Source organism: Drosophila mojavensis, unplaced genomic scaffold (genome assembly GCF_018153725.1).
Source record: "Drosophila mojavensis isolate 15081-1352.22 unplaced genomic scaffold, ASM1815372v1 contig_74, whole genome shotgun sequence".
Classification (NCBI taxonomy): domain Eukaryota; kingdom Metazoa; phylum Arthropoda; class Insecta; order Diptera; family Drosophilidae; genus Drosophila; species Drosophila mojavensis.
In genome coordinates, this window is record NW_025318899.1 from 5,969,492 (window position 1) to 5,996,755 (window position 27,264).

The 27,264-nt window shown below is 43.4% G+C and overlaps 8 protein-coding genes across 20 annotated transcripts in view; 2 read left to right on the top strand and 6 right to left on the bottom strand.

Moving 5' to 3' along the window:
* The window catches only part of LOC6581532 (peroxidasin), a 33,309-nt gene extending 26,110 nt beyond the window's left edge, over positions 1–7,199 (top strand). The window contains exons 8-9 of the mRNA XM_002007224.4: positions 42–223; positions 4,257–7,199. Coding sequence (XP_002007260.2) covers positions 42–223; positions 4,257–6,909 — 2,835 coding nt within the window. The 3' untranslated portion in view covers positions 6,910–7,199. The remainder of the gene's footprint in view (positions 1–41; positions 224–4,256) is intronic.
* LOC6581533 (acyl-coenzyme A thioesterase 13) lies at positions 7,121–7,692 on the bottom strand. Its single transcript, XM_002007225.4, has 2 exons — positions 7,603–7,692; positions 7,121–7,542 (listed from the first exon to the last, which is right to left on the bottom strand). The coding sequence occupies exons 1-2, from the start codon at positions 7,690–7,692 to the stop codon at positions 7,201–7,203; spliced, it is 432 nt and encodes a 143-aa protein (XP_002007261.1). The 3' UTR covers positions 7,121–7,200.
* LOC6581534 (acyl-coenzyme A thioesterase 13) lies at positions 7,601–8,483 on the bottom strand. The gene is made up of 2 exons (XM_002007226.4): positions 8,397–8,483; positions 7,601–8,265 (listed from the first exon to the last, which is right to left on the bottom strand). The coding sequence occupies exons 1-2, from the start codon at positions 8,481–8,483 to the stop codon at positions 7,909–7,911; spliced, it is 444 nt and encodes a 147-aa protein (XP_002007262.2). The 3' UTR covers positions 7,601–7,908.
* On the top strand, positions 8,469–12,513 carry LOC6581535. Of its 2 annotated transcripts, none has more exons than XM_002007227.4 (4): positions 8,469–8,560; positions 8,846–9,865; positions 9,934–10,787; positions 10,849–12,513. In XM_002007227.4, the coding sequence occupies exons 1-4, from the start codon at positions 8,521–8,523 to the stop codon at positions 10,999–11,001; spliced, it is 2,067 nt and encodes a 688-aa protein (XP_002007263.1). In that variant the 5' UTR covers positions 8,469–8,520; the 3' UTR covers positions 11,002–12,513. The 2 variants fall into 2 exon arrangements, with proteins under 2 accessions (XP_002007263.1, XP_015017379.1); XM_015161893.3 differs by lacking the exon at positions 8,469–8,560 and adding an exon at positions 8,614–8,767.
* On the bottom strand, positions 10,987–12,191 carry LOC6581536 (enkurin). Its single transcript, XM_002007228.4, has 2 exons — positions 12,098–12,191; positions 10,987–12,026 (listed from the first exon to the last, which is right to left on the bottom strand). The coding sequence occupies exons 1-2, from the start codon at positions 12,189–12,191 to the stop codon at positions 11,191–11,193; spliced, it is 930 nt and encodes a 309-aa protein (XP_002007264.1). The 3' UTR covers positions 10,987–11,190.
* Positions 12,509–19,204, bottom strand: LOC6581537 (protein daughter of sevenless). 2 transcript variants are annotated; one of them, XM_015161894.3, is made up of 7 exons: positions 18,968–19,204; positions 15,705–16,065; positions 14,901–15,631; positions 14,717–14,828; positions 14,380–14,632; positions 13,702–14,323; positions 12,509–13,644 (listed from the first exon to the last, which is right to left on the bottom strand). In XM_015161894.3, exons 1-7 carry the CDS (start codon positions 19,031–19,033, stop codon positions 13,063–13,065), a joined length of 2,727 nt encoding a protein of 908 aa, XP_015017380.1. In that variant the 5' UTR covers positions 19,034–19,204; the 3' UTR covers positions 12,509–13,062. The 2 variants fall into 2 exon arrangements, with proteins under 2 accessions (XP_015017380.1, XP_002007265.1); XM_002007229.4 differs by having other exon boundaries at positions 14,717–14,834; positions 18,968–19,203.
* A 320-nt stretch (positions 19,205–19,524) lies between these two features.
* LOC6581538 (60S ribosomal protein L8) lies at positions 19,525–20,767 on the bottom strand. The gene is made up of 3 exons (XM_002007230.4): positions 20,743–20,767; positions 20,400–20,539; positions 19,525–20,313 (listed from the first exon to the last, which is right to left on the bottom strand). The coding sequence occupies exons 2-3, from the start codon at positions 20,535–20,537 to the stop codon at positions 19,681–19,683; spliced, it is 771 nt and encodes a 256-aa protein (XP_002007266.1). The 5' UTR covers positions 20,538–20,539; positions 20,743–20,767; the 3' UTR covers positions 19,525–19,680.
* A 1,869-nt stretch (positions 20,768–22,636) lies between these two features.
* LOC6581539 (serine/threonine-protein kinase mig-15) overlaps positions 22,637–27,264 on the bottom strand; it is a 33,579-nt gene continuing 28,951 nt past the window's right edge. For 8 of the 11 annotated variants that reach the window (XM_032731624.2, XM_032731626.1, XM_015161897.3 and 5 more), the window contains 8 exons: positions 27,115–27,261; positions 24,474–25,166; positions 24,250–24,405; positions 23,924–24,091; positions 23,708–23,857; positions 23,503–23,637; positions 23,255–23,329; positions 22,637–23,188 (listed from right to left, as the gene is read on the bottom strand). In XM_032731624.2, the coding sequence (XP_032587515.1) occupies positions 23,015–23,188; positions 23,255–23,329; positions 23,503–23,637; positions 23,708–23,857; positions 23,924–24,091; positions 24,250–24,405; positions 24,474–25,166; positions 27,115–27,261 (1,698 nt within the window). In that variant the 3' untranslated portion in view covers positions 22,637–23,014. The remainder of the gene's footprint in view (positions 23,189–23,254; positions 23,330–23,502; positions 23,638–23,707; positions 23,858–23,923; positions 24,092–24,249; positions 24,406–24,473; positions 25,167–27,114; positions 27,262–27,264) is intronic. The other 3 variants (XM_015161898.3, XM_015161899.3, XM_032731627.2) reach the window with 1 other exon arrangement.

The following is a 27,264-nucleotide window of genomic DNA, read 5'->3' on the forward strand; positions in this document are numbered from 1 at the left end:
GCGCGGCAACTTCATCTTTCGACTTTCAACTTGATTGCCAGATTGTTTGGCGTCGCGATGGACGCCTCATCGATCCCAACGTCCAATTGACTGAGAAATATCAAATAAGTGGCACCGGCAGTTTGTTTGTCAAGAATGTGACCATCCTCGACGGCGGACGCTACGAGTGCCAGCTGAAGAACAGATTCGGTCGGGCCACAGCTTCCGCTCTGATAACCATCAGGTGAGTGAGTCGAAAAACAAAAATCAAAAACCAAAGAAAAAACAAAAAACAAAAGGAAAATGAAAATGAAATCAAAGCGGCCAAGTTTCGCTCAAAGCAAACTACTTTCTGCCAGCACTCAAACGCAGCACTTAAAACGCAGTTAAGAGCGGAGCCCAAAAAACTTTGCTTAATTAATTGAAAATTTTTGGGCTTTTTTTTTTTGGGTGGGGTGTGGGTAGTGGGGAGAGGTAAGTAGAGTTGGCACCACCGCAGCTATAAGCACTTGTAGTGCAACACGGTGGTGCGAGCGCAGCTAAAGTTTTCTCTAAACTAATTGAATAAAAGAAGAAAAAAAAAACATTTAAGCGGCTTAGTGCACTTTTATTGTATTAGATTTGGTGCCACTGTGCAGCACAGTTGGACATAAATTTATGATAAACTCTGTTGAGTATATAAAAAGAAAAGAAACGAAATGAAAGTTGTTATTTAGATAGATCCAATTAAATCCCTAGGTACAAGTATTTGAATTCATATAAAGTATCATGAAAGTAAGAGAGAGAGAAAAAGAGAATGAGTGAGTGAGAGAGAGAGAGAGAGAGAGAGAGAGAAAAGGGAGTGAGTGGTGAGGGAGTGAGAGAGAGAGAGATAGCTACTTAGGCTCTTCCAACAGATTCGCTATGATTTCATTCCCATCGGACAGTTCGATTAGTACTTACACTCGCCGCTCGATGGCGCCACTGTAGCAAAAGCAACATACCATAATATAATACATTCTCGTAGACTGTAGAAATTTAGAGATTAGAGACGATGTAGTGGCTTGCTCTGCAGATTTTCGCCGAAATTAGGAAGAGACATCGTCGCCACTAATATCCAACTAGAAAACATCAGGCAAAGAAAATTATAGTTTAAAAAATTTCATCTTCCTTTTACAGCCCGCATACCTGCCAAACCGCCCTCGCCTAACAATAATATAAAATCGTTGGCTGGTTTTATGCCCCGAGCGGCTCGGCAAATTTAAGAGCTGAAACTAAAATTGCAGAGATTAGGGCAAACGCTTGGAGGGATCGTAGAAAGTACATCAACTATTGATGCCGTTTCTTTGAGTTGCGGCCCACTGTGCTGCTGGCTAAACTGCATATAAAATATGCACTAAAAGACATCAAAAGGCGCCGACAACGAAAGCACGAAAAACTTGCCTGTGCCAGTTGGCAGCCTAGCCAAACGTGCCAACACACTACAAGAAAACGTGACAAACGGACAGAAGGACAAGCACACGACATGAGAGGGAGAGGGAGATAGAAAGAGAGAGCAGGAGAGCTGGAGTCTAGTTCTTAGAGGCTGAGACAGCCGCACAAGTTGTCCAAATTGCCCAAATTGAAATTGAGTTGACAAGTTGTTCATGGGACAACTCTATGTCTCTGTCTCTCTCTCTCTCTCTCTCTCTTTTTACCTCTTTTCCCCGCACTCTCGCTCTCTAACTCTCCCTTCTGTCACTTGCAATTTAGTTCATTTTGTGGGCTTCGTTTTCATGGGGATTCAAGATGGAATTGTTGAGAATCTTTGGTGCAACGTAAATCAATTTGTGCGCTGGCAATGATAAAGCAAAAGCCGCACAAGCCATAGGTAAACCAAAAGCCAAGGCCACAAATCTCTCAGCCGCATCGAACCAAGCAGCTAACCGAAAGGCGTTTTGCTTACGCAGCACAAAATTTTTAAATGCATAATGCAAAAAGCAAAGGCAGCAGCCAAAGCAGCCAAAGGAGCAATCTTTCTGGCTCTTCCATATGACCTGCTTCCGTCTATGAGTCAGCGCAGGCTGTGTGTACGCATCATTTATTGCCAGCTGTGTATGCGTGTGCGTGTGTGGGTGTGTGTGTGCGTGGCAGCCGCTTACGTTGTTGCGCCAGCAGCATTAGAAACTTTACTCATTACGCTGGGGCAAACCTCAGTCGCTAGACCGCAGCAAAGGAGGCTGCAAAATTGAAAACAAAAAAAAAAAGATGAAGGAAGAGAAAGAGAAAAGAAGAGAACGCAAAACGTTAAAAGTGAAAAACTATGCTGAGTCACAGACCGAGAATGGCTAACGGAATATGCTTGCTGCGAACGTCGCCGAAGCCAACAACAAAAAGTGAGGCAAAAACCGCTGAATGCCTGCAGCAGTGGCAGCAACAACAATGGCAAAAGGCAGCTGCTGCAGCAGCAGGAGCAGCAGGAGCCGCCGGAGCAGCAGCTACTGAAATCCGCCCAAGTTGTGGGTAATGCTGGCGTAAAACAAAAGCTTATCCTGTTACTGCCTGCCGGTCTGCTGGAGACGTAGGTGTTGGCGGGAATGCTGGCCACGGAAATACGTTGCCATTGCCACAGCATGTGGCACACATATACACACACACACCCAGGCATATAGTGGGCGAAAATCCAAGAAAAGACTCACGAATGTAAGCCAGACATGCGACTCGTAGTATGCTCTATAATGCAGTGGCACAGTTTTAAGCCCTCAATATTATTTATTTATTTAACTTAAATATTTACTAAATGAGAGCAGAAATTATTTATGCACGTCTTTCAATTCCATTTATTTCCGCCTGCACTTTAATTTGCAGCGTAACGAATAGACAACCCACCTTTTGACTTGCTGTCTCTTTTTCTCAAATTATGTCAGCTCCAGAGTCATGGCAATTATGTTGCCTATATAAATGGTACTTCTTGGCTTTTCAGCCAGCAGGATTGAATAAGACTAGCTTATGCCAAGCGGTCCATCAACTTGAAAATGCGACATCACATTTTTGATCTTAGTATGAAAATGTCGAAAATCTGAGGCTGGCAAGAGGGCTGTTAATTTCCTTTAACAGTAACAGAGGCAACTGAGAGAGCCTTTAACAGTGAGGTGAATGGCAGAAATGTTGTATATGCATAACAGAATGGCTGTGTGTGATCAGCAAGCCAGGCAGATTTAAAGGAAGAACAGCATGGTCTGGTGTCTGACATATGATTGGCAGCACTAATTGTTGCGTGTCAAAAGCTAATTTGAATGAATGAAAGAATAAACACAATTGTCAACAAAGTTGTTACATGAACAACCTTTTATTTTAAGCTTTAAATATACAGATGCTCAACTGCATGATGTTCGCTCTATGATTAGAAAAGTTTGGGTATTACAAAAGCGCCGGCATGCCAGAAAAAGCGCAGCCACAAAAATGGCTGTGGCAGTGAGCACAGAAAGGCACACACAGAGTCTGTGCGAGGGTGAGAGAGAGGCAAAATGTAGTTGCGAGTAAATGTAGTTGTTGTTGCAGTTGGCTGGCAGTGGTTGCCATTTAGTCGCTGTAGTGCGATAGTTGATAGTGGTAAGCACTGAGCAGTGGCTGTGGTGCAACAGGGTGTATTATGGTCGTTAAGTTATTACCTACCACGCCGACAATGGCAAAGTTTACACAGTGAAACTTTCCAAAAGGGAAATTCCTTCAACGGCGACGGCCAACGCCACATAGAATGTTGTGGAATGAATTGTTGTTAATGCCTCCCGCGCAGGGCTTGGCGCGGATTTTCCTTGCTGTAACAGCGAGCAAAAAAATAAAAATAAAAAGAAAAACCAACTGAATGTGGCATAATTTCGCTCGTTGCCAAGTCAGCGACTGCCGCTGGCCGAAGAGCAGCTCAACATAAAACTTGAAAAAAGCAAGAAAATAGAAATAAAAATAAAAATTAAAAATAAGTAAACTTTGCTTCTGGCTTTTTATTAGACAACGGCATTTTAAGCCACCTCCGATGCTTGGCAAAATTAATTGCAATTAAAGTATGGAATAGGGAGTAGGGAGCGTGGTGTAACTGTGAAAAGTCGAGCTATTTTTTTTTTAATATTAATTATGGAATTTGGTGGCAACTTTTCAAGCAACTAAAACTTTTGCATATTATCATCAGTCTTGATTAAGTTCATGCTGAGATAACAAGCTAATTCGTATTTATGGCTTGTCTCTTTTTTGTTTCTACTCCCTGGTGTCATTTTCTCTCCTTCCTGTAATCACATTTCTTCTCTTCTCTTCCCTCTCCATAGGAACAATGTGGATCTGGCACCTGGAGATCGTTATGTGCGCATTGCCTTCGCCGAGGCGGCCAAGGAAATCGACATGGCCATCAATAACACCCTGGATATGCTCTTCTCCAATCGCTCGTCGCGTGCTCCACCTAACTATGGCGAACTGCTGCGCGTCTTCCGGTTTCCCACCGGCCAGGCCAGGCAGCTGGCACGAGCCGCAGAGATCTATGAGCGCACGCTGGTCAACATCAGGAAGCATGTGCAGCAGGGCGATAATCTGACCATGGAGAGTGAGCAGTACGAGTTCAGGGATCTGCTATCGCGGGAGCATTTGCACCTGGTGGCTGAGCTGTCCGGCTGCATGGAGCATCGCGAGATGCCCAACTGCACGGACATGTGCTTCCATTCGAAATATCGCAGCATTGAGGGCACTTGCAACAACCTGATGCATCCCACGTGGGGCGCTTCCCTGACTGCCTTCAGACGCCTTGCTCCGCCCATCTACGAGAACGGCTTCAGCATGCCCGTGGGCTGGACCAAGGGCCTGAAGTATGCGGGCCATCCCAAGCCCAGTGCCCGACTGGTATCCACCTCACTGGTGGCCACAAAGGAAATAACGCCTGATGCCCGCATCACTCACATGGTCATGCAATGGGGTCAGTTCCTGGACCACGATCTGGATCATGCCATACCATCAGTTAGCTCCGAAAGCTGGGATGGTGTCGACTGCAAGAAGACCTGCGAAATGGCGCCACCCTGCTATCCGATTGAGGTGCCACCGAATGATCCGCGCGTCAAGAATCGTCGCTGCATCGACGTGGTGCGGTCCAGTGCCATCTGCGGCTCCGGCATGACCTCCCTCTTCTTCGACAGTGTTCAGCATCGCGAGCAGATCAACCAGCTGACAGCCTACATAGACGCCTCCCAGGTGTATGGCTACAATACGGCCTTCGCCCAGGAGCTGCGCAACCTCAGCTCCGACGAGGGTCTGCTCCGTGTCGGCGTTCACTTCCCCAATCAGAAGGACATGCTGCCCTTTGCTGCGCCACAGGATGGCATGGACTGCCGCCGCAATCTGGACGAGAACCAGATGAACTGCTTCGTGTCCGGAGACATTCGAGTCAACGAGCAGGTGGGTCTGCTGGCCATGCACACCATTTGGATGCGCGAGCACAATCGCATTGCCCGCAAGCTGGGCGAGATCAATCCCCACTGGGATGGCGACACGTTGTACCAGGAGTCGCGCAAGATTGTGGGCGCTCAGATGCAGCACATCACGTTCAAGCAGTGGCTGCCTCTGATCATTGGCGAGAGTGGAATGTCCATGTTGGGCGAATATCGTGGCTACAATCCCCAGGTGAATCCGAGCATAGCCAATGAGTTCGCAACAGCTGCTCTGCGCTTTGGCCACACCATCATCAATCCCATACTGCATCGCTTGAACTCCAGCTTCCAGCCCATACCGCAGGGGCATCTGCAGCTCCACAAGGCCTTCTTTGCTCCATGGCGCTTGGCCTATGAAGGTGGAGTGGATCCGTTGATGCGCGGCATGCTCGCTGTGCCCGCCAAGCTCAAGCTACCCGATCAGAATCTGAACACGGAGCTGACGGAGAAACTCTTCCAGACGGCACACGCTGTGGCCCTCGATTTGGCTGCGATCAATATACAACGTGGCAGAGATCACGGCATTCCCGGCTATAATGTCTATAGGAAATTCTGCAATCTGAGCGTGGCCACGGACTTTGAGGATCTGGCTGGTGAGATCACCAATGCGGATATACGTAAGAAGCTGGCTGAACTCTATGGTCATCCGGATAACATTGATGTCTGGCTGGGCGGCATACTCGAGGATCAGGTGGAGGGCGGCAAGGTGGGCCCACTCTTCCAGTGTCTATTGGTGGAGCAGTTCCGACGGCTGCGGGATGGCGATCGCTTCTACTACGAGAATCCGAGTGTCTTCCAGCCCGAGCAGCTGGTGCAGATTAAGCAGGCCAGCCTGGGACGCGTGCTTTGCGATGTGGGCGACAATTTCGATCAGGTAACGGAGAATGTCTTCATACTGGCCAAGCATCAGGGCGGCTATAAGCCATGCGAGGACATACCTGGCATCAATCTGTATCTGTGGCAGGAGTGCGGCACTTGCAACAACCAGCCAGCGCTCTTCGACACATTTGTGCCACAGACCTACGCGAAGCGTAGTCAGCGCCAGAAGCGTGATGTATCCAGCGACCAAGAGGTTCCCACTGCCGAGAGCTACGACAGCCCATTGGAGGCGCTGTACGAGGTGAACGAGGAGCGTGTTAGCGGCTTGGAGGATCTAATTGGCAGCTTCCAAAAGGAGCTGAAAAAACTGCACAAGAAACTGCGCAAGCTGGAGGACTCCTGCAATGCAGTCGAAGCTGAACCAGTGGCGCCTGCTCCGCCCCAGCCCACGGTGGTGAAACCCAAACGGAGCCACTGCGTCGATGACAAGGGCACCACGCGCTTAAACAACGAGGTCTGGACGCCGGATGTATGCACCAAGTGCAATTGTTTCCATGGCCAGGTGAACTGTCTGCGCCAACAGTGCGGCGAGGTCAGCTGCCCGCCGGGAATTGAACCGCTGACACCGCCAGAGGCCTGCTGCCCGCACTGCCCCACAATGCCAACCAAAAAGAAGCTGGACAATTGAGACAGCTATTTGCATATCGACTTAACAATTAATCAACGCCCCTCTTAAACTTAGTAGCCACATTAACACTAAAAGCCGGCTTCCATTTGAGATTAAACATAGAAACCGAATTCAAACGACTTTTATCTTAAACGCTCACAAAATTTATAGAATTTATCGAATGGAAGCCGTCTTTCACTCTTAACCATAACGCACAGAGAGTCACAAGCAATTAATTAAACAAATTAACTAAATATTTACTGCTACACGTGTAAACAATAAAGCACAGTATCAAAACTTAGCACAAATTATCTACTGAAAGTTCACGTATTTGGTGTGCGTTCCCTTGGCTATCACTGAGTTGTCCTTTTTGTGCCGCAGCTGGCAGTCGATGAAGGCGAGCATTTTACCAGCCCGCACTAAGTTTGCCTCGATGAGCACCTCATCGCCCACACGAGCCGTTTTCAGGTAGCTAACATTAATGTCTACCGAGACGCCGGGATGGCAGGGTTTCGACATTAGTGCATAGGTCGTTATCATATCCACTAAAGTGGCCGTATAGCCGCCGTGCAATCCTCCAGCTTTGTTAATATGCTCTGGAGCAACTGTAAATTCGGCTTTGCAAATTCCATCGCCGCCATCCAATATTTTTACCTAACAAATGATTGAATCCATTAAAATCCATCAAGTCCAACGCTTACACAACCAATCAACCTTTTCCAAGTGCCGCTCAAATCCTGTCGCTTTGGCTATAATCTCAGATATATGCTTAGCAAATTCCAAGCCCTTTTTGCGTGTGCCCATATTTGTGTTGTTACGAAACGCGTGGATAACAAATAAAAACAATCATAACAATAAGCTCTAGAGATGAGCGTTTTAGTGCTGCAGACTATCGATAGTTCATGGTTCTCCACATTCAACAGATGAAGGAGCTCATCTCATTTGCATGGATGACGTCATTAGAGCGAGCTCATCAGATTGAGTTATCTCTTATTTATTTAGTTTTACAACTGATTACATTCATTTGCTTGACTCTGTGTTGAAATCCACGTATTTGGTTTGTCCACCTTTTGCAATGATCTTGCCATCCGCTTTATTGCGCAGCACACACTCAATGTATGCCATTTTGCGTCCAGCATGCAGCGTATTCGCATCCACCTCTATAACATCTCCTGGTCTGGCCGCAGATACGTAGCTCACACTTAGACTAGAGGTAACGCCGGGATGAGAGCCCTTGGACATTAGTGCGTATGTAGTTACATTATCTAATATGGTGGCCGTTAAACCGCCGTGCAGGGAGCCCAAGCGATTTAAATGCTCAGCTGCCACCGTAAATTCGCCCACGCAACGCCCTTCGCCGCCACTCGTTATTTTAACCTGCAACATTCAAATGCAGCGCTTTATCGATAGTCCTGCTTACATAATTTATCGAAACAAAGTTTCAGCTGATTAGTGCAGTGCGTTGTTTTCCGTCGTTTCCTTACACAAATTTTTCGGCTGTCACTTACCATTTGAGTAACGCGATCAAAACTGGTGCCTTTGGAAATAAATTCGGCTACTTTTTTAACCATTTCAACGCCATTCTTAACTGACATTGCGGCTAACTTTTTCTAGCTGTCCATTCGCTTTGAAATGAAGAAAGCTACTGAAGCAAACGCTAGCGATGGCAAAGGTGAATAAATTTGAGTAAAATGAAAAGTTTACAATGTGAATGTGTGTGTGTGTGAGAATGGTGTGACTGTGTATGTAACAAAATGTCTAGACGAGCGTAAGACATGTGAGATTCACGCATTTTTGTTTTGCTCGCTCTGTACGCGTCTGCGCTTGAATCGCCCGGCAAACGTGTGATAATTGTACTGAATGGAAGAACTAAAGAGTAGTAAATATATTTAAATGAAAAAGCATTAAAAGCAATAAGTTGCAAAACTTAATATATACCTTCGCTTTTATTTAACAGCTCTGCATTTTCAAGTCCTGTGTAAATATGAAGTCAGGCAGGATTTAGTCCATGATTTTGTTTCATATACAAACGATGGCAATTGTATATCGTTGCTGGGCTCCAAGGCGGAGCTAGTTACTCTCGAATTAAGCTGCAAGCTGAGCCATCAGCTGCCCTTTCCATATGTCGTGACCAGCTGGAAGTGTGAAAACAAAATACGACCACTAGACCTACTGGCGGAACAAGTGAATCTCCAGTATATCTACGAAAGCGGCAATGTGCTGGAGCAGCAACACATCAGTCTGGATTCCGTGTACACAGCAATCTATTCACAGGATGTGCCTGTGCCCAATCTCATTGCCGCCAAGCTGGCCGACCACCTGTTGCCCGATGGGCAAATGCTAATGGCCACCTTGAACAGCTATGGCGCACTACATTTGTTGACTAAGCGGCCAGAGCAACCTGCCTGGGAGCACTACAAGAATGGTCTCGATGTGGTCGCCACACTCCGGGACAAACTGCAGCGCCCGTATGAAGTGCCAGCTGCAAAGATCAAGACATTTCGACACTATCAGGCCTACATGGATCGCAGTTGGATAACCATGCTCGCTTGGCGATCAGTAGAAGGCGGGGAATATGTGCTCGTCCTGGGCACAGCTGCCGGCAGTATTTGGACATTGACTTTATGCAACAATGCATCCACGATCTTAGCCCATAGTGAACTGCAGACACTTCTCGGGCGCATTTGCTTTATGCAGAGCTACGAGGATCTGCTGCTTGTGAGCGACAATAATGGTCTAGTGCATCTCTACAGATTCAGTGCCACAGAGGGAGAGGGTCTCTGCTTGGTCAAGACTCTTTGGCTGCGCCCGGATCACCTGGGCCTGCAACAGGCTGTGATTACGCACTGTCCGACAAGAGATTGCTATTATATAGCCTGCTGCAAGGCAGCGCATTTGCTCATCTGGTGCATGCCTAGACAGGCAAGTGGCAAGTGGTTGGAGACCCGACTGCATGTAGGTGGCATGAAGATCACAGGTGAACTATATACACAATCTTGCTTGTTATTTAATTTAGACTTTAAATACTCCTCTCACAATCAAAAGGTTTCTGCGCCGTCGCGAACAACAATTACGCTTTGGTCACCGCCCGCGGACAGCTCTGCCTGGTCGAGCTCAGCCACAAGCCCGGCCAGCTGAGCACCAGCATGCGCTCGGTCAACGTCGACGATACGAAGAACGAACTGCCAATAGGCCTATGGTGCAGTCCCAACAAGAACTTCATTACCATTCTCTCCACCCGCAACAAAGAGTATCTGTTCAACAAGGCAATACGCCGTAATCTGGTTTACGCACACGTCTGCAAAATAGAAGAAAGCAATGCATTGGCACAGCTAGATCGCTGCCTCACGCCTAGTGTGTCCATGAACAACTGGAAGGATCTGCTGGTGGAAGTGCGTTTGGATATCTTTCAAAGGACCAAGCTGGATGAGTATCTCAGCTATGCGCCAATCGATGCCTTTGCATTTGAGAATGTGGCCACAGAGGCACGGCTGCAGCAGCTGCAGCTCAAGTACCACGTCTTGGACGCCATAATTACAGTACAGCGTGATCAACGCAATCCATCTCTGCTTGAGCAAACCGAACAGGAATTTCACCTTCTGTTGAACATGATTGAGCTCACGCATATGCGACTGCGTCTCCAATACTTAAGCGAGCAGAAGAAGCTGACCAAATTCCAGCGGCAGTCGGCGCAATGTCAACTGGCAGCCAGTGAACGAATTCGACAGCAGCTAAAGCAGCAGCTACTGGGTGAGAAGGCAACACATGTGGCAACCAAGAGTGCGCTTCTTGTTGAAATGGAGGAGCAATTTGAGCAGCTGCAGGTGAAGCTGAATATGAAAGAGATACGGATAACTCTGGAGGATCCAAACCTTCTATGCGCGATCTCCTATATGCAGGTGCATGTCTGCCTGAATATATCTTAAAAATATCCATATCTAATTGACTATACTCCCCCAGTTGAGTCCTTCGCTGGAACGTCACTACTGCACGCTCTGTGGACGTCAGGTTTTGCTGGAAAAGCAGCTGCTTCTTGAGCTGTACCCACCCGGCAGCACGCTACTGTGTCCCTACTGTCATGGTAGCTACGCCTTGGAGTTATTGGATGCATAAACTTGAACAGTGCCTTCTAAATTTCAACACCAAATCAATGCCGCAAGCTTCAACTAGAGTTTGCTGTTTGTAATTCAGCTAGTTGAAACATGGCTGCTTTGATATGGGCTTGAAACTTAAAATGTGCCTGTTAAATTTTTATTCGAACTTAGATTATAAGTGCTCGTTAGCGTAATTAGGCAACGTAACTTAATACAGTGAAACATAGATAATGGGACTGGTCTCCAGCAGCAGCATGTCCTGCTCGAGCTGGCGCAAGTCGCACTCCAGCTTGCCCTTGCGCTGGCGCTTGTTCTCGCTGTCGATCAGCAAGGGCATCGACTGATAAGTCTTGGTCATCTCATTCAGATGGGCACGCAGACCGTCAAGTATTTCATTGCGCTCCTCCTGATCCATGATGCGCATGCCGGGCATCTCAGGTGGGCCACCATCGGTGCGCACTGGCTGAGTCAGGGCGGCCATTGAATCCGATGGCTTGACACCGCCACACAACTCCATGAGACGAGCTCGCTCCTTGCAGCAGACAAGGTGTGCATCCTTGAGCATCTCCTTGGTCTTCTGTATGTAAACAGGCACCTTGCCAAAGTCCTTGCGGCAAACATACTGCGGCACCATGCCTGAATTCAATAAATTCTGGCGAGTGCCAGTGGGCGTGTCCACATAGCGTGGCGGTGGCGGACAGCGCACGGTGTTAGCGGCACAAGTCATATTACGCTTCACAAAATTGGGCACCATGTCCGGCTTCTTAATCTTCTTGCCCATCGGGGGCAGGGGTGGCATGTTGCCGCCCTTGGGGCAGACATGCAGATTCTCGCGACGCCACTTGATGCCCTGATTCTTGCGCAAGAAGGCGCACGGCGGATCGAGCGGCACATTGGCACAGCCCATGGTGCGATGATGTGCCTTCTTGGCATCGGTGAGCAGACGGACGCCTCCCTTGAGCATGATAACGGCATGTTTCTTGTGCTCCATATTCAGACGATCGCGTCGCTCCTTGGCCACAATAGCTGCCTTAGCGGATGTTTCTAGAGAGGAGTGGGGCAGGAGGCGTAAATTACATATCCCATCAATACAACTCACCTTGCTCTCTACCTACCATGGACTACTGGCTCCCCTTCCGGCGGCTTCTCGGGAGCGCGCTCCATGTCCATAATATTCTCATTGTGATGTGTTATATAGACCAGCGACATGACTTTAGTCTAAGAAATTTCCTGCTTTTTGCGCATAAAAAAATATATATATATATATATTAAGATATATATTATATCTGTCGAAATCTGTACTGTACTGAAAATATTTTTGTAATGCTAGCTAGTAATTAAATAAGTTATATATGTAACTAAGTTCATTGTTGCCTAGTTTCGAAAAACTTCCAAATGGTTGCTACACAAATTCGACTGTTGCTCTAGCAACATTTCAAATACAACTTGCAGAGTTTTTGAGTTTATTTACACCCCATTGTGGACCTCGGAAGAGGATACATTCATTGCAAATAAAACATGTTGAATATAATTCTATAAATGTTGTTTTTATTAAAGCACAATATCAAGCAACAGCTTGTGTCGCACACGAGTTACACTTACACTTAGTATAAATTGTATATAAATTGTTACCATACAAAATTCGCGGTGTATATAAATATTTTATGTATCTGTGTGTATGTGTGAGTGTGTGTACATATATAAAATAGCACTTAAAGGGGGTTAGAACATGCATTGATTTGGAAAATTGGAAGCACATTGAAATGACATAAAAAACATCTTTACAGACAGATGCACAGCAGCATTTTTTTAAAAGCACACGAAGCGGTGCTAAGGGCACAATACAACTTACGATAACTAACTTATTTGGCTATATGTAATCAATATGTATATGTATATGTGTATATATGTATATGGATATGGATGTATATGTGTATGTGTATGAGAATATGAAAGCCACTTAGAGTTTGCACTGTTCAGACAGCATTTGCAGGCACTACATCAGAGTTTCGCATGACGCCATTGCACCATTATACAAAAAAAAATGAGTGAGTCATGGATTTGGAAACGTGCGCGCAGCTCATTTGTTATTGTTGTCACTGCTCTCCTTGTTGCGCTCCTCGCGTATGCGCTTGAACGCCTCCGTCTTGACAAAGTCCACAAAGTTGTAAACGACGCCGCTCTGCACCGGCGCCCGCACAGCAGCCGCATCACTAGCGCCTAGGCGCGCCGGTTGACTCAGAGCAACTTTACCTTGGGAGTACAAATTGCCGACGCTCATGCTCTGACGATTGAGCAATTGCGGCTTGTTGGTGACATCCAGATCAAAGTACTGTAGTTTGTGCTCCTGATGCTGCTGCTGCGGCTGTTGCTGTTGTTGTTGGATTTGCTTGAAGTTCGCTGCCGCTTGAGCGGCTGCTGCTGCTGCGGCTGATGTCGAGGTCATCGCTGCTGCCGCAGAGGCTGTGCGTTGATGCTGCACCGATTGGCTGCCGGGACTGTTGGGATGCTGGCGATGCTGCTGGCGTGGCAGAGTACGCGTCTCATGGAAATAGCCAATAGCTGCCGGCGAATGAACATCCGTTTCATGCGGCAGCACCATCGAGAGCGGCGCGCCCGACGAGCGACGCGTCGACGGCGACATGGTAGCCGAGGAGCCCAACTGCAAGAGATTACAAATTTAGTATGAAGCTAATGGAGGAGCTATAGTAACCCATACCTTGAAAGCATTGGGTTTGCATTTACGATCCACACTGGGCGGCGCGCTGGACTGCAGCTTGGTGGCGCCCAGTTTGCTGCTCAGCTGCTCCATGGCGCCCACTGGCGGCTTGGCTGGGAACTCCTCGGGCGGCTTATCCTCCACGCTACTCTTGTGCGTTGCCTCCAGCGGCGCATTGGATACCTTGGGCTTTAGCTTGCGATTAACAGGCGGGCAATCGGCTTGTTCAATGAAATCATAGCGAAACACATTGCCCTCCATGCGAGTGGGCGCGGCATTCGTATAACAATGCTGGCGCGGCAGCGTGCGTGCACTGGTTGGCGAATTAACCGCCGTTGTTGTTGCCGTTGCCGTTGTCGTCGTTGCCGCCGATGGCAGCCCCTGGTTTCCCATATCGGCCATCAGATTGGGCGTGGAAGCAGCTATGGGATTGCTATTGTGCGGACTGGTCACCGGCCGGTCGCCCAACAGTTGACCCACATTGCAATAGGGCAACTGATGGGAGCGTGGAATGTCATAGCTCTCTTCGATCAACGAGGAATTCGCGTGTCTGGCATTGGCGGCCACAATCGCGGGCGATGTGTTCTCCGTGTCCGAAAGCTGCGGCAAATCGCGTTGTAATCTATAAATTTGAAATATATTTAAAATGGTTCAAGCTGAGCTGAGATTTCCAGTTACTTTTCGTTGTCCTTAAAGTCCAGTATAAGGTTATTTTTGTTCTTCAGCACCTTGGCCAGTCGCTCCAGCGTATGATGCTCGCCAGCGCCATCGGCTGCTGTGGCCGGTATGGCAGCCAGTTGCTTGGCATGCCGGGCAGCGGCTGTCGGCGTCAAGGCAGCTCCATCTTCTGGCATTTTAGAGAAGCGCTGCGCGAAGGTTAACACAAAGGATTCGTTCTCAATGGAGCTATCCGAAGGGCGTGTGTTGCGATCTAAAAGTGCACAATTTATTAATTTAAATTGAATTATACAATGCAGAAGTATCTTTATAAGTACTTGTGCTTTATATAGCTTACCAACATTCTCACGTAACGGCAATGGATGCGCCCATTCGTCGTCGTCTGTAAAAACGCTCTCGGAGTCCGAGTCAGAGCGTTGACTGCGCTGCTTCCCACTAGAATTAGCCAGCTGTTGCTGCAATAGAAAATATATTCTCTTTAACGAAAAGTCCAGATGCTTTCCGAGTTTGCATGAGCTCACCAGACTGCAGTTGGTGATTTTGGGTGAATAGGATTGATCGTTGGTTAAGTTGAGGCCAATGTTGTTGTGACTGCGCGGCGTATCATAGAACTTGGGATCCAAATTGTTGAGAGCAGCCGCCGCATTGGCCTGGCTATCCATTAAAAATTTCGGACTGCCCGTAAAACACTCACTAATGGGTATATAGGGGCCCGAGGCGGTGCTCAGCGCCGGCGATGCCTGCACGCTGCTGCCATGCTGCTGGGATATGGCCTCAGCCAGCGTTTGTTGATTTAAGACCAGATGCTCGGGCAGCTTACGTACCACGCCATTCGAGTTGATGGCGAGACGTGCTGCAGCCTGCGCCTGTGCCTGTTGCTGTTGCTGCTGCTGCTGCTGTTGTTGCTCTTGCGCTTGAGCCTGCGCCTGGATCAATGCGCTCTGATTCAAATAGAGCGCCGTTGCGGGCGACGGTGGCGGCTGTTGCTGTGCCGCCGAGAGCAACTGTTGCTGATCGAAGTGGGCATCGCAGAGCAACGTTTCGCGATTGTTGTAGTCCGTATTCACGTAGACCGAGTCGGAGTTGTTGTTCGAGCTCTGCGGCTGCTGATCAATGACCGCGGGCCGGCGCAGCAGCGAATTGGCCGGGTTGGTGCCAGCCGAGGAGTGCAACGAAGTGGTTGTTGTGTTTTGTGTGGAGTTGCTCAGGGCGCCGCTCGAACTGGTATGCTGCTGCGCGCTGCGATTCCCGTCTGCAGTGAAAGGAAGAAATTGGCCAGGTGAAAGTGAACTGTGGACCAGTTATTAGATTCAATTGACACTCACCTGCTGCTGCAGCGGCAGCGGCTGTTGCTGCCGTTGATAATGCTGTGGCACCCAGTGGCAGATCATTGGATTGCTTCGTGTCATGCAGATGGCACACCTGACAGATGCAGTTCACCCAGTCGCGCATGCTTGCCTCGGTCTCGGCAGCCAAGTAATATGTGCGCTTCGGCGTCTTAATGTCGAACATATACTGAAACTTTTGCTTGCGATTCTCCAAGCGCAGGCCGCAGTCAACTTGCTCGCATTGATCCAAATCGATAACACCCTTCAGCTTGCGGCACTGCTGATCCGTATAGTATTCGAGGCAAAACTGCTCCGGTATCTCGCCCTGTTTCAGCGTGAACCAGCGCCGACGCCAGCGCTGTAAAAATACAAACAAAGCCAAAGCAACAAGTTTTAGCTTAGCTAACGCACGATAGATAATCAAGCGAGGAGCAGCAGGGGTGCGGCCAGTGGGGGGTCGGGCAGTCGGACAGCTGGTCAGACAGTCGAACAGTCAGTCTGACAGCTAACATACATATGTTGGATATGACGACGATAAGCTTGCAGCAACTGCAGCAGCGACCGCTCAGCTATCAGCATTGATGAATAGGCGCCGCTTGCCGTGCTGCCAACGTCGCTGCTGACGTCGCTGGTTAATTTTCCGCGAATATTTACATTGACATTTTCTTGAGTAATCAGCAGCTCACACCCCAAAGTATTGCCACATAACTGAAGACCGTATATTGACACCACCACAAAGCTTTGTGGTTAAGGAGAGCGGATCTCTTCTAACCAGGGCTTAAATTCAAAGGTGTTTAAGAGGTCTTTTTAAAAATAAAATAAAATGAATGAATATAGGTAAAAACAAATATGCATCTAGTCAAAACGCGTAATCAAAGCAAATCATTCAAAGGTCGGAAGTGCGCTCTGTCACGCTCACTTCACTTGCTTGGAACGTGCTAAGTTTTCTAATAAAAAACCCACCAAAAAACTAATTGTCTTTGCACTATAAGTTAATAATGCTTAATAACACTTTGATAACAATAATAAAAACTCTTTAATTATTAATTCGACTATTTTTTGACAATGAATCAATTTTCATTTTCCATTGCTCTCTAGTAGTCTGTGATACACATAGACATATAGCTTCCACATATTCTATAAGCATTTATATAATAATTTGGAATTATGTTAAAATTCATGGAATTGCCTTGATCGACAAAACTGGACCAATGCCAATTAATGGCAAAAAATAACAAGATCAAGACACGAAATTTCGTATAATTTATACCCTATATATATGTACATATGCCTACTCGTTCGGCATGCTCGCACTCAAACATGAGTCAAGAATTAGTATAGTTATATATTATGCTTGGCAGCGGAAATATGGGAAAACAATATGAATCACTAGATGATTATAAAGAATATGTGATAATATATGCGTATTCATTATACATTTATAATAACATATATCTTTAATATAATACCGAACAGAGAGTATTCGCACTTTTATTAACATAATTTACTTGGATTTTTTTTATGAATTTGGCCAGACGAATTTGCATTGTTGTCTGCACAGTTTCACGCTTAATTCAATTATAAACAATAAACACACATGCACACACACACACACACACACACACACATACACATAGGTGGGACATGGAGAAATTGGCACCCCGAGGCGTAACAGAATTAACGAAGAAGAAATTAACAACAACAACAATAATAATAGGCAAATAATTTTCTTGGCATACAAATTGGCATAGGACAGGGCTTGAATAGGGCGTTTAGTCCCTCTATATAAGGCTTGTGCCTTAATAATAATGCAACCCAAATACAATAGCAACAAGTGCGTCATTGTTTTTGTGCGTGCTGTGTGGCTTATCGTTTACACACACATATACACACATCTTTATTTACATGCATACAGCTGAACATAAATACAACCATATGTGCATGTCTGTACATACATAACAGGCTTACGCTAGTCAACAGTGAATGGCTATGAGTTTCCCTGTCTTCTTATACATTCGCCTTTCCTTCTAGTAACATTACATATTGAACAGTTATTTGTAAGAATAACAACAATGCGTGTGGCAGGCCCACCCCAACTTTATGTTTGCTTGGGCTCTCTTACTCACACAAGACCTGTCAGCGGAAAGCCTACTACGATCAATGGCTGATTTTGCTCTCTATTCCTTTCACATTATATGTAAATAGCTTATTTTTTTGCTCACTCTCAGCAGCGCTGTCTCCCTAATATGGGTTAACCACCGGATATAAAAATCTTGTAGGTGAATTCTATATAACCCTATTCAAATTGGAGTCTAGGGTATTCCAAGCTACATATGCATACGTATGTATATGCCTCGTTAATCGTTTTTTTTTTTTTTTTTTTTTTTCATTTTTTGTTGTGCTTGGGGCTACACTTTCTACTTGAGAGTAAAATGTTGATCAAACGTGCAACAGTTGCTCAACTGTTGTAATTTAATATCTTAACAACACCGCTAGCGGCGCTTAACGGTTGGCGCAGGGTAAACATTTAATTAACCGTAAACTTTGAGGGCAGCCTCACAAAATATTTTCCCACGCCTAGAAGGCGCAAGCATAAGCATACACATACGCAGCACACACATGCACAGGCATACACATACACAAGCGCAGCTATTGAAAATAGCTCATTCACAGTTTACAAATTTGCAGCAACAACAACTAAACAATTAGCTTGCGGTTTTTTTTATTATTATTTTTGCTTGTTTTGCTTTTCAATCACTTCGTCAAGCATTTGCAACAACAACAACAACGACAACAGCAGCAGCAACAACAACAACGGCAACAACTACTCGATTTCATCTGCCATGCAGCCCATGCCCAGCCCGTCAGCCGCTTATTAATGAATTAAAAATGATTATCGGACACACAGCACAAACAAATGATCACAAACACAAGCACATACTCTCACATGCATAGGCACACTCACGCTCATGCACACACATACAAACACTGAAAATGTATACAGAGCGTAATTGTACAAGAAAAATGCCACTAGTTGGTGCGCTTCTTTGCATGACTCAGTGTAGAAGTAGCGGAAAAATTGCCTTAAATTCCTTTTCTCTGTTGTTTGCCGTCGGTGTTTATGAATTTTTTGTTTTACCGTAAGCTTTGCTTGCAGCTTTCAATTTGCACATTTCACTGAACATTTGCCATTTGCATCGAGGCTACATCAAAAGTAACAAAAATGCTTTGTTACTGCATGTATGGGTCAATAAACTTACAGCACGCCAAATTCGTTTTGAGGGCGGCGATTTTATAAGCCATCCTTCGTGGAATGTACGATCCATTATTTATTTCAGTTTATGTTTATTTAAAACAAAATATATTGCTTTGATTTTTCAGTGTCCGCACACAACACAACGCACCAACACACTCGTGCATTTATTTTCATTATTTTAGAAGCAGCTTAACAGCGACACCAAGCAATTGAGTCTGTTAACAGTGCCTACTGTTACAACAGTGAGTGCAACAATACAAAATGAGTAAGCTCTGTTGTCGTTTGAGAAACAACAGTATAATTTAACATTTTGTTGAATTTATAAGCGGAATATAACAGCGCAACAAGGTGATCAGTGCAACTTAACAGTGCTTAGTCGATGTTTTTTCATTCGTGCTTACCGCATCTGTTAAACTACAATTTTATTATCCGATATATAATGCAGTCATATCGATATACAGTAGAACTTGGCTGCAATGAACGGGTATATAGTTCCCGCCTATTGAAAAAATGTAATCTTTACTATTAAACTTTATATTTACACATATTAAAGGCAGATAGTTTTGTTTTATTTAGAAATAAATTTTATTCCGTCGTGTCAATTGCATGTTGACCACATACAGCTCTCCCATATACATATGCACAATTATACTGAACAACGTAACACTGTAAAGCATTACGCCGATTTCAGACGGAACGTACTCCTCCAGATCTCGCTTATTTGTCCTTGCTATCGCCCTTGCCACCACGAATCCTACCAGTACGACGGGCAGCGATGAGACCGACCTTACGACCAGCGGATGTGCCACGCTTGACTGTGGACGCCTTACCAATATGTTGATGGTTACCACCACCGTGGGGATGCTCCACAGGGTTCATGGCAACACCACGCACCTTAGGCCAGCTGTTGCGCTTCACCTTGTACTTGTGGTAGGCACGACCGGCCTTCAGGATGGGCTTGTCAATGCGACCGCCGCCGGCAACAATGCCGACCATGGCGCGATTGGCCGATGGGACGACCTTCTTGGCGCCCGATGGGAGCTTGACACGAGTCTTCTTGGTGTCAGGATTGTGGGCGATGACGGTGGCATAGTTGCCAGAGGTACGCGCCAAACGGCCACGATCACCGGTCTTCTCTTCCAGATTGCAGATGATGGTACCCTCAGGCATCTGGCTAAGTGGCATTACGTTGCCAATCTGCAGAGTAGCCTTGCGGCCGCAGTAGACGAACTGGCCAGTGTGCATGCCCTCAGGGGCGATGAACATCTCCTTACGAATCTTGTAGCGGTAGGGATCGCGGAAGTGAACGACAGCCAAGGGAGCACCACGACCGGGATCGTGAACGATGTCCTAAAAGAAAAACAGTAAACAAATACCAATCAATTAACCATCATATCTATGTGCAGCTGTTGCCAGATATGACAACAAAAACTCACCTTGACGACGCCTCGAATGTAGCCAGAGCGCTCGGCAAAGTCCAGAGAACGCAGCTTGGCGGCTCCCTTGCGCTTCTTGACGTGCGCCTTGAAGACGGAACCGGCGCCTTTACGCTGTGCACGAATTACACGACCCATTTCTATGAATTGCAAGAAAAAACATTTAATGTTTTGCACACTACAATATGATTCATTTTCATTTAACAAGACTGCAAAATTTTACAAATATCTTATGTATATGCCAGATAAGGCCACATTTCAAACATTTTGCTTATTATTTTTTTGCGATGTTGCAGTTTGGTATAATAATTTTACGATTATCTTTTCAGCAATCGACACCTACCGATGCTCGGGTAAAAAAGAAAAGAGAGAAGAGGAAGACATAAGCATATTGTCAAAGTTTGACATTTAGCGCTGCCAACTTCACGCTGTTTTCCGTCAGCTGTTCAGTGTTGTTCAACCAATTGCTGCTATCGGTAATCGATTTACGTAGCTCCCATTAAGAAATCGAAAAGACTCAATTTGAATTGCAGTTGATTTTTATTTCTTTTTTTTGTTTTTTTTTTTGTTTTTTAATTTTCAGATTATATATAATTCTTTTTATGATTTAGATTTACATTCATTTCGTCATCATCAATTTACTTGTTTTATTTTAGAAATAAAGTAAGCATTTTATTACTAATTCGGTTTCTTAAATTGCATTTTAGTGCATTTTGTTTAAAGAACATTATTAAATATATGTGTGGGACATGGGTATACATTTATTTATTTATTTATTTTTTTTTTAATTTCTTTTATAACACAAAAACAAACAAGTTTTTAAATATTTTCTGCCTTTTTTGCATTTCGTTTTTCAACTTAAAATAAAAAAGAATAATTTATAAATTTGTTTTTCTTTTTTATTATTATTTTTCTTTAGCATTAATCGCCAGTTTAATTTGACATACGTGAGTGTGTGGATGTGTATTGCAGCAGGCATTTTATAGTGTGCCGATTTGCTAAAGAATGTGAATGTATATATGTATATTGCAACGTAGCCATATTTAATAATTAAACTGTAAAATTCTCCCAAAAATAAACAAATGGAAATCTAAACAAGAAAACAATACAATGAGAATGCAAAGCACACAAAAGCCGAGTTTATCAATCAATCAATCAATCAATATCTAATTGAGTTCATTATTTTCCCAATTTTAACATGCTAGCTTTTTATCATTTTTTTAAATAGAATTTCGTTTTTTTTTTTAAGTTCATTTTTGTTTTTTGTAAGTTCTGTATAAAAGTTCGGTAAAAAATGCAGCTTAACTAGATTCATCATCGATTTGCCCCTTCAATCTTGCTTTCACTTGTCCATCAAATATGACATGGATTTTGACTGATCAATCGATCAATTATCTCATAATTAGCTTCAAGAATTTACGTTAAGCATATATATTTTTCATGTTGTTTTTGTTGCTTGCTGTATTAGTAATTTTTTTTTTAATTTAAATTTTATATTTTACACATTTACTCATCAATTATCAATATTTTTATTTACTTGCTTTTATTTATCACTTAGTTTTTACAATGGCGCTTATTTGTTTTTGTTTATATTTTTATTTTCATAAAAAATGAGCAGAGACACATTAATTTATAATTTGATATAAATGTAAATGTTTTTTTTTTATATTTTATTTATTTATTTTTTTTTAACCTTTTTTGCACGCACATTAAAAAATAAATTCAAATTGTGAAAGAAAACTAAATTTGCGAATCGTAAAGTTTTCCTCCGAGTTTTTGCCTTGGCATGAACTTAAGTTTAACTTGCGGGCACAAAAATTAATATATAATGTAATAATAATAATATAAGTAGAAAAAACAATATATATATATATATGTAGATTTATATATATATGCACACAAATTTAAAATGACATTTGAAATGAAATTATTTTGTATGTGCATAAATTACTTGGGGGGAATTTTTTCCTTTTGCTTTGTTTAACTTTTCTTACTTTTTTTTTAGGTATGTAAAATACATATGCATATGTAAGTGTGTGTTGCTAATCAAACGCGTGTGTGTAATAAACAACTTTGTGTGTGTTTCAAGAAAATTAAAAACCTCGACGAGTGAGCTTAGGGTAAATATTGTTGTCCATCCTATCTGTCGCCTTTTACAATGCTGTTTTACATATTCTTCTTCTTCTGGCTTTTGCTTATTTTTGTTTATAATTATTATTACATTATTTAACGCTCGCTTAAAATTGTGCACTCCCATTTATGAGAGCTACATTTTAATTTATTTTTATAGCACATTTACTAATTGAAACGATTTTCCATTTACTGAACTTTAATTCATAAGCACATTTTGATGTGTGTGTGTGTGAGTGTATGGTGTGTGTTTGTATGTGTGTAATATGTATAGGATGTTGTTTCTCACTTAAAGATTATGCACTTTTTACTTAAACGAGCTAAGTGTGTATGTGTGTGTCGTCTGTGTTTTCCTTAGATATTTGTTTTTCCTTTCTTTTTTGAAAGTTGTAAAATAAGTAGAAAATGTTGTTGCAGTTGTTGTTGTTCAGTTGCCAAAAATAATAACAAAGAAGTGGGTCTAGGGTCAGCCCGACGACGGCCCTTTACCAATTGGCCATGCCCGGCTTGTTGAGCGTCATGAAATAGATTTGACACGATGAAGCACCTTTGGCACTGCTGAAGAATACTTTGTCATTGCGCTCGCAAAGGAATTTCAAGCGTTGCGCCTTCTTGTGCATAAACACACCATCCAAATGGCCGCTCTCAACGGAACGTATCTGTAAATGCAAATCAATATGAGTATATATCGTGTATTCACTGTAGTTGTCCTATGTGAGACGTACCTCTATTGCTTTATTGCCCCAGCCCATAATTTGTCCAGTGCCAATGTAGGCCACCGAGGTAGGCATTTCACCCCACTGCAAAGGAAGAATATAAATAGATTAATATAGATATAGATTGCATATAGAATATATATGAAGGTACAGTGAAAACTCTATGCAGTAACTGCACTTCAAAGCAAACATTTTCGTTTAGTTCTTACAGCCAGTCTTCACTGTACATGGCATGTTTTATTCTATCAAATACTTGCCTGCAGCACAATATTCTTGGATACACGACCGGCAGTATTCACATAGACGCCTTCATTGTCATAGCACAAAAGGAGTTGCATGCCATTTGAATTTGGAAGCGCCACGATACAATGGGGAATGATTGCACCCTGAGTCTGTATATAATGAATTTTTGTTTATAATTAGTACAGGGTATAGTGAACATTAATATACAATGACACTTACATGCTTAGGAAGATATATATCGTATACTTCAGCTGAATCTAAATCAACCGCATGGAAACCTTCAGCAGAACCATAAATCACTTTCAGTCTCGACTGATCCTCAATTGTGAGATCGACCAAAAGGGGGCGATGCTCCAGTTCACCGAAATTCTATTAAGTTAATAATATAATAATGATATATAGATATTTGATATTGATGATAGTGTCGGAGCTCACCTTAAATGCCATAAATTTGTGATATGGTTTGGGCGCCCATGCATAAATTTCAATTGAGTCTTTTAATGCAATCACTAGGAACTTAATCCTCTCGTATTTGACAATCTTAAAATGTACAGCACCTTGTAGATCACCCACATTAATCCAGCCATTGCGACGCTCCACTTGCTGTGGGTTAAAAAGGATGAGATTACATGAATAAAATATGCCAAATTGATACTTAAGATACATAAGTAGAGATATCTATCTAGAGTATACATATATACTCTATAAACTATCATGCAATATATGCAATATCTTTGCCATTTCAACTCCGTTTAACTCACATCGGAGAGTCCATCGGTGCGCAAGATCTTCGATTTGAGCCAGGATAAGTAATAGACGCGCACACGATTCTTTTTGCCCGATATGGTGACCAATATATTTTGGCCCTCTAGCACCTCCATTTGCTGGAAACGGCGACGCGAGATGAGCTGATATACCTGTACAAATAAAGGATTCCATTAGTAATATTCCATAGATATATATATACTGTATTCCTTTTGCTCACCTTGCCCTGACCGGAACGATCGAGCAGCATGAGTCCATTCTCGGTGCCAATTAGCAAATTGACACCCCATAGGGCGGCGCAGAGGATCTCCGAGTTGAAACGTTTCTTATACTTACGAATTTCGGGCGTATCATTGGCCGCCTCATGGGATGTGGGCGTGACATTGACATTGACCGTCGACTCACGACGCGTCGGCCCAGAGCCACCGGCACCAAAGCCAAAGGTGAGAAAACTGCGTTGTTTCTGTTGCAGGGCGTACGCATGGGGTGGCAAGTGATTGGAGGCATTCGTTGCGGTTGTTGTTGATGTGGACGATGTTAGCGTTGAGTTGGGTGTCAGGTGTAGAATGTTCGCAGAGGAGGAAGAAGCAGATTTATGCAATAAATTAGTAATACTGCTGGAAGAACGCGTTTTACTAATCGAATTCTTTGGCGAATTTTGTCGCGAATTCGATTTGGATGAGGCCAGCGAGATGGTCGATTGTGGTGAGTTATTAGCGCTAATAATTACACCACCGACAACGCTGCCACCGCCATGGCCATGGCCGCCAACGCCGACGTTGACGTTGGCAGCGCTGCTGTTGACGACGCAGCTGGAGCCGCTGCCGCTGCCACTGCCGACGCCGCTGCCGCTGCTAGCGATAAACGATTTCGATGGCGTGGAATGCACGGATGAGCTAATGGCCGCTTGATACTTTATTTGATTGATAGTTCGATTGATTGATTGATTGATTGATTGATTGATTGATTTATTCATTTGTTTTCGTTTCGTTCGTTCGGTTTTGGTTTTAAAAAAAGAAAAGAAAATAGAAAAAGTGCAAGAAAAAAATTTCAATTAGTCTTCGAGTTGTCAACAAATTAAAATTAATTAATTAAACATGCTGAGGGGTGGATTGGGATGGTTCGTGTATGCTTGTGTTTGTGTGTGGGATGGTTAAATATTGAGCAACAATTAAAATTACAATAAACAATAGCCAAAAATATTTATAAATATTTGCATTAATGTAAACAGAGCTGAGAGAGAATTGTTAACAAAAATAAAATGTGTTTAGTCTTTCCCCAGAGGCCAATCGTAAATAAAAACTTTATAAACAATAGTTTATATATTGATTTATAAGTTTGTGCGTGTGTATGTGTATCTGTGTGTATATATATGTCTGTGTGTGTGTGTGTGTGTGTGTAGAAAAACAATAAGAATGTAGAGCAGAGCTCTCTGTAATGTGTCTGTAATGTACACAGAGCGATAACAGCGAGACGACAAAACGAAATGTTAGTTACAGTGACAGTGACATTAGGCTGCCTGCTATGAAATGTAGAACAGTGAGAGAGCGAGAGAGTGACAGAGACAGAGACATTGCGATCACAGTGGAACGCAACAAATGAAAACAAACAGAAATATGTATTTGGATATATACAAAGTCAGGAAAACTTAAAATAGCATTCGTGGTGCGAAAAATTATATATATAGAAACAAAGAAGCCCTGCACTATTTATATATTATATACAATATCACATGAGACATTTGGAAATAATAATAATTAAAACTTTACACAAATGTTTGGTAGTTGGAAATCATTTTTTTTTTGTTTGGTAGATTTTTAGGCAGAGTATTTTTTGTTGGTATATTTTGAAAACTATTGCTGTTGTTTGTTGTTTATCATACTTACTATTGTAAATTTTTGGTTTGTTTGTAATTGATTTGTATTTTGTAATTTGTTAGAATATATCGTAGTGGCCATCAGCTCAAACGTTGCGGAAAGACAAAGCACAATTAAGAAGAAGAAAGTTTTTTGTAACGTTTTTTTTTTTTAAGTTTGGTTATAATTAAATAAATTTTTCTTTTTTTGAATGATTTAATAAGAGGACATGCATTTGTAAAAATTACGATTTGCATGCACATTTTTTAATTTGACAATATTTGAATTTTCTTTCGGAATTCGATCAATTTGTAAAAACTATTTGTTTGGTTTTACGCGCTCTTCATAATGAACTTTGTTCCACGTCAAAGAAACTTGTTTAAATGCTAAGATATTCTTATTGGATTAGTCACATTGTAAGTGTTAGATCATATTGAAATGGGTCAGCAGTAGTAGAAACGAATAAAACATATATAAAAAAAAATATTCTGAAGAAAAATAATATAATTTTACACTTCAAATAAATTTTCCTTAACTGAAATCAAGCTAAACTAAACTTTAATCCACTTTAACTGGGACTTCATTTAACAGAATGCTGTGTGCGTTGTCTGTTACGCACACAGAATGATAAAGGATTAGGACGATTTCTGTTACATTGACAGCTGTTAAGTGCTTAAGATACGATTTCTGTTCGATTAACAGAATGTTAAGTGCTTGATAAGCGAATATGTAATTGAATTCATGATTTCAATCAAGTTGATTGAACGGATAAATAAAACCCATAAAGTAATTTATGATATAGACGATGAATGACGCGATTTAAAACTGCATTTGATCTTTCGATATTGTAAAAAAAATAACAGTAAAAACACAAAAAAAAAACAGTATTAAAAAAAAGTTGAACGCACAAAACACACAATGAAAAAATCGAATCGCTCGATATGAACGCACAATATACATATATATGTATATGGCTGTTAATGGTAATGTATTGGCGCTACTCACCTCCTCACTGGATGATTTATCGTGGCGCGGAGGCGTGGCCGGTGACGCCTGGCTAAGCAGATCGGGCAGAACGCTGCTGGTGCGTGTGCCGGGGGTGCCGAGGCCGCTGTTATCCCCTCCAGCTCCACTGCCAGCTACTCCACGGTTCTA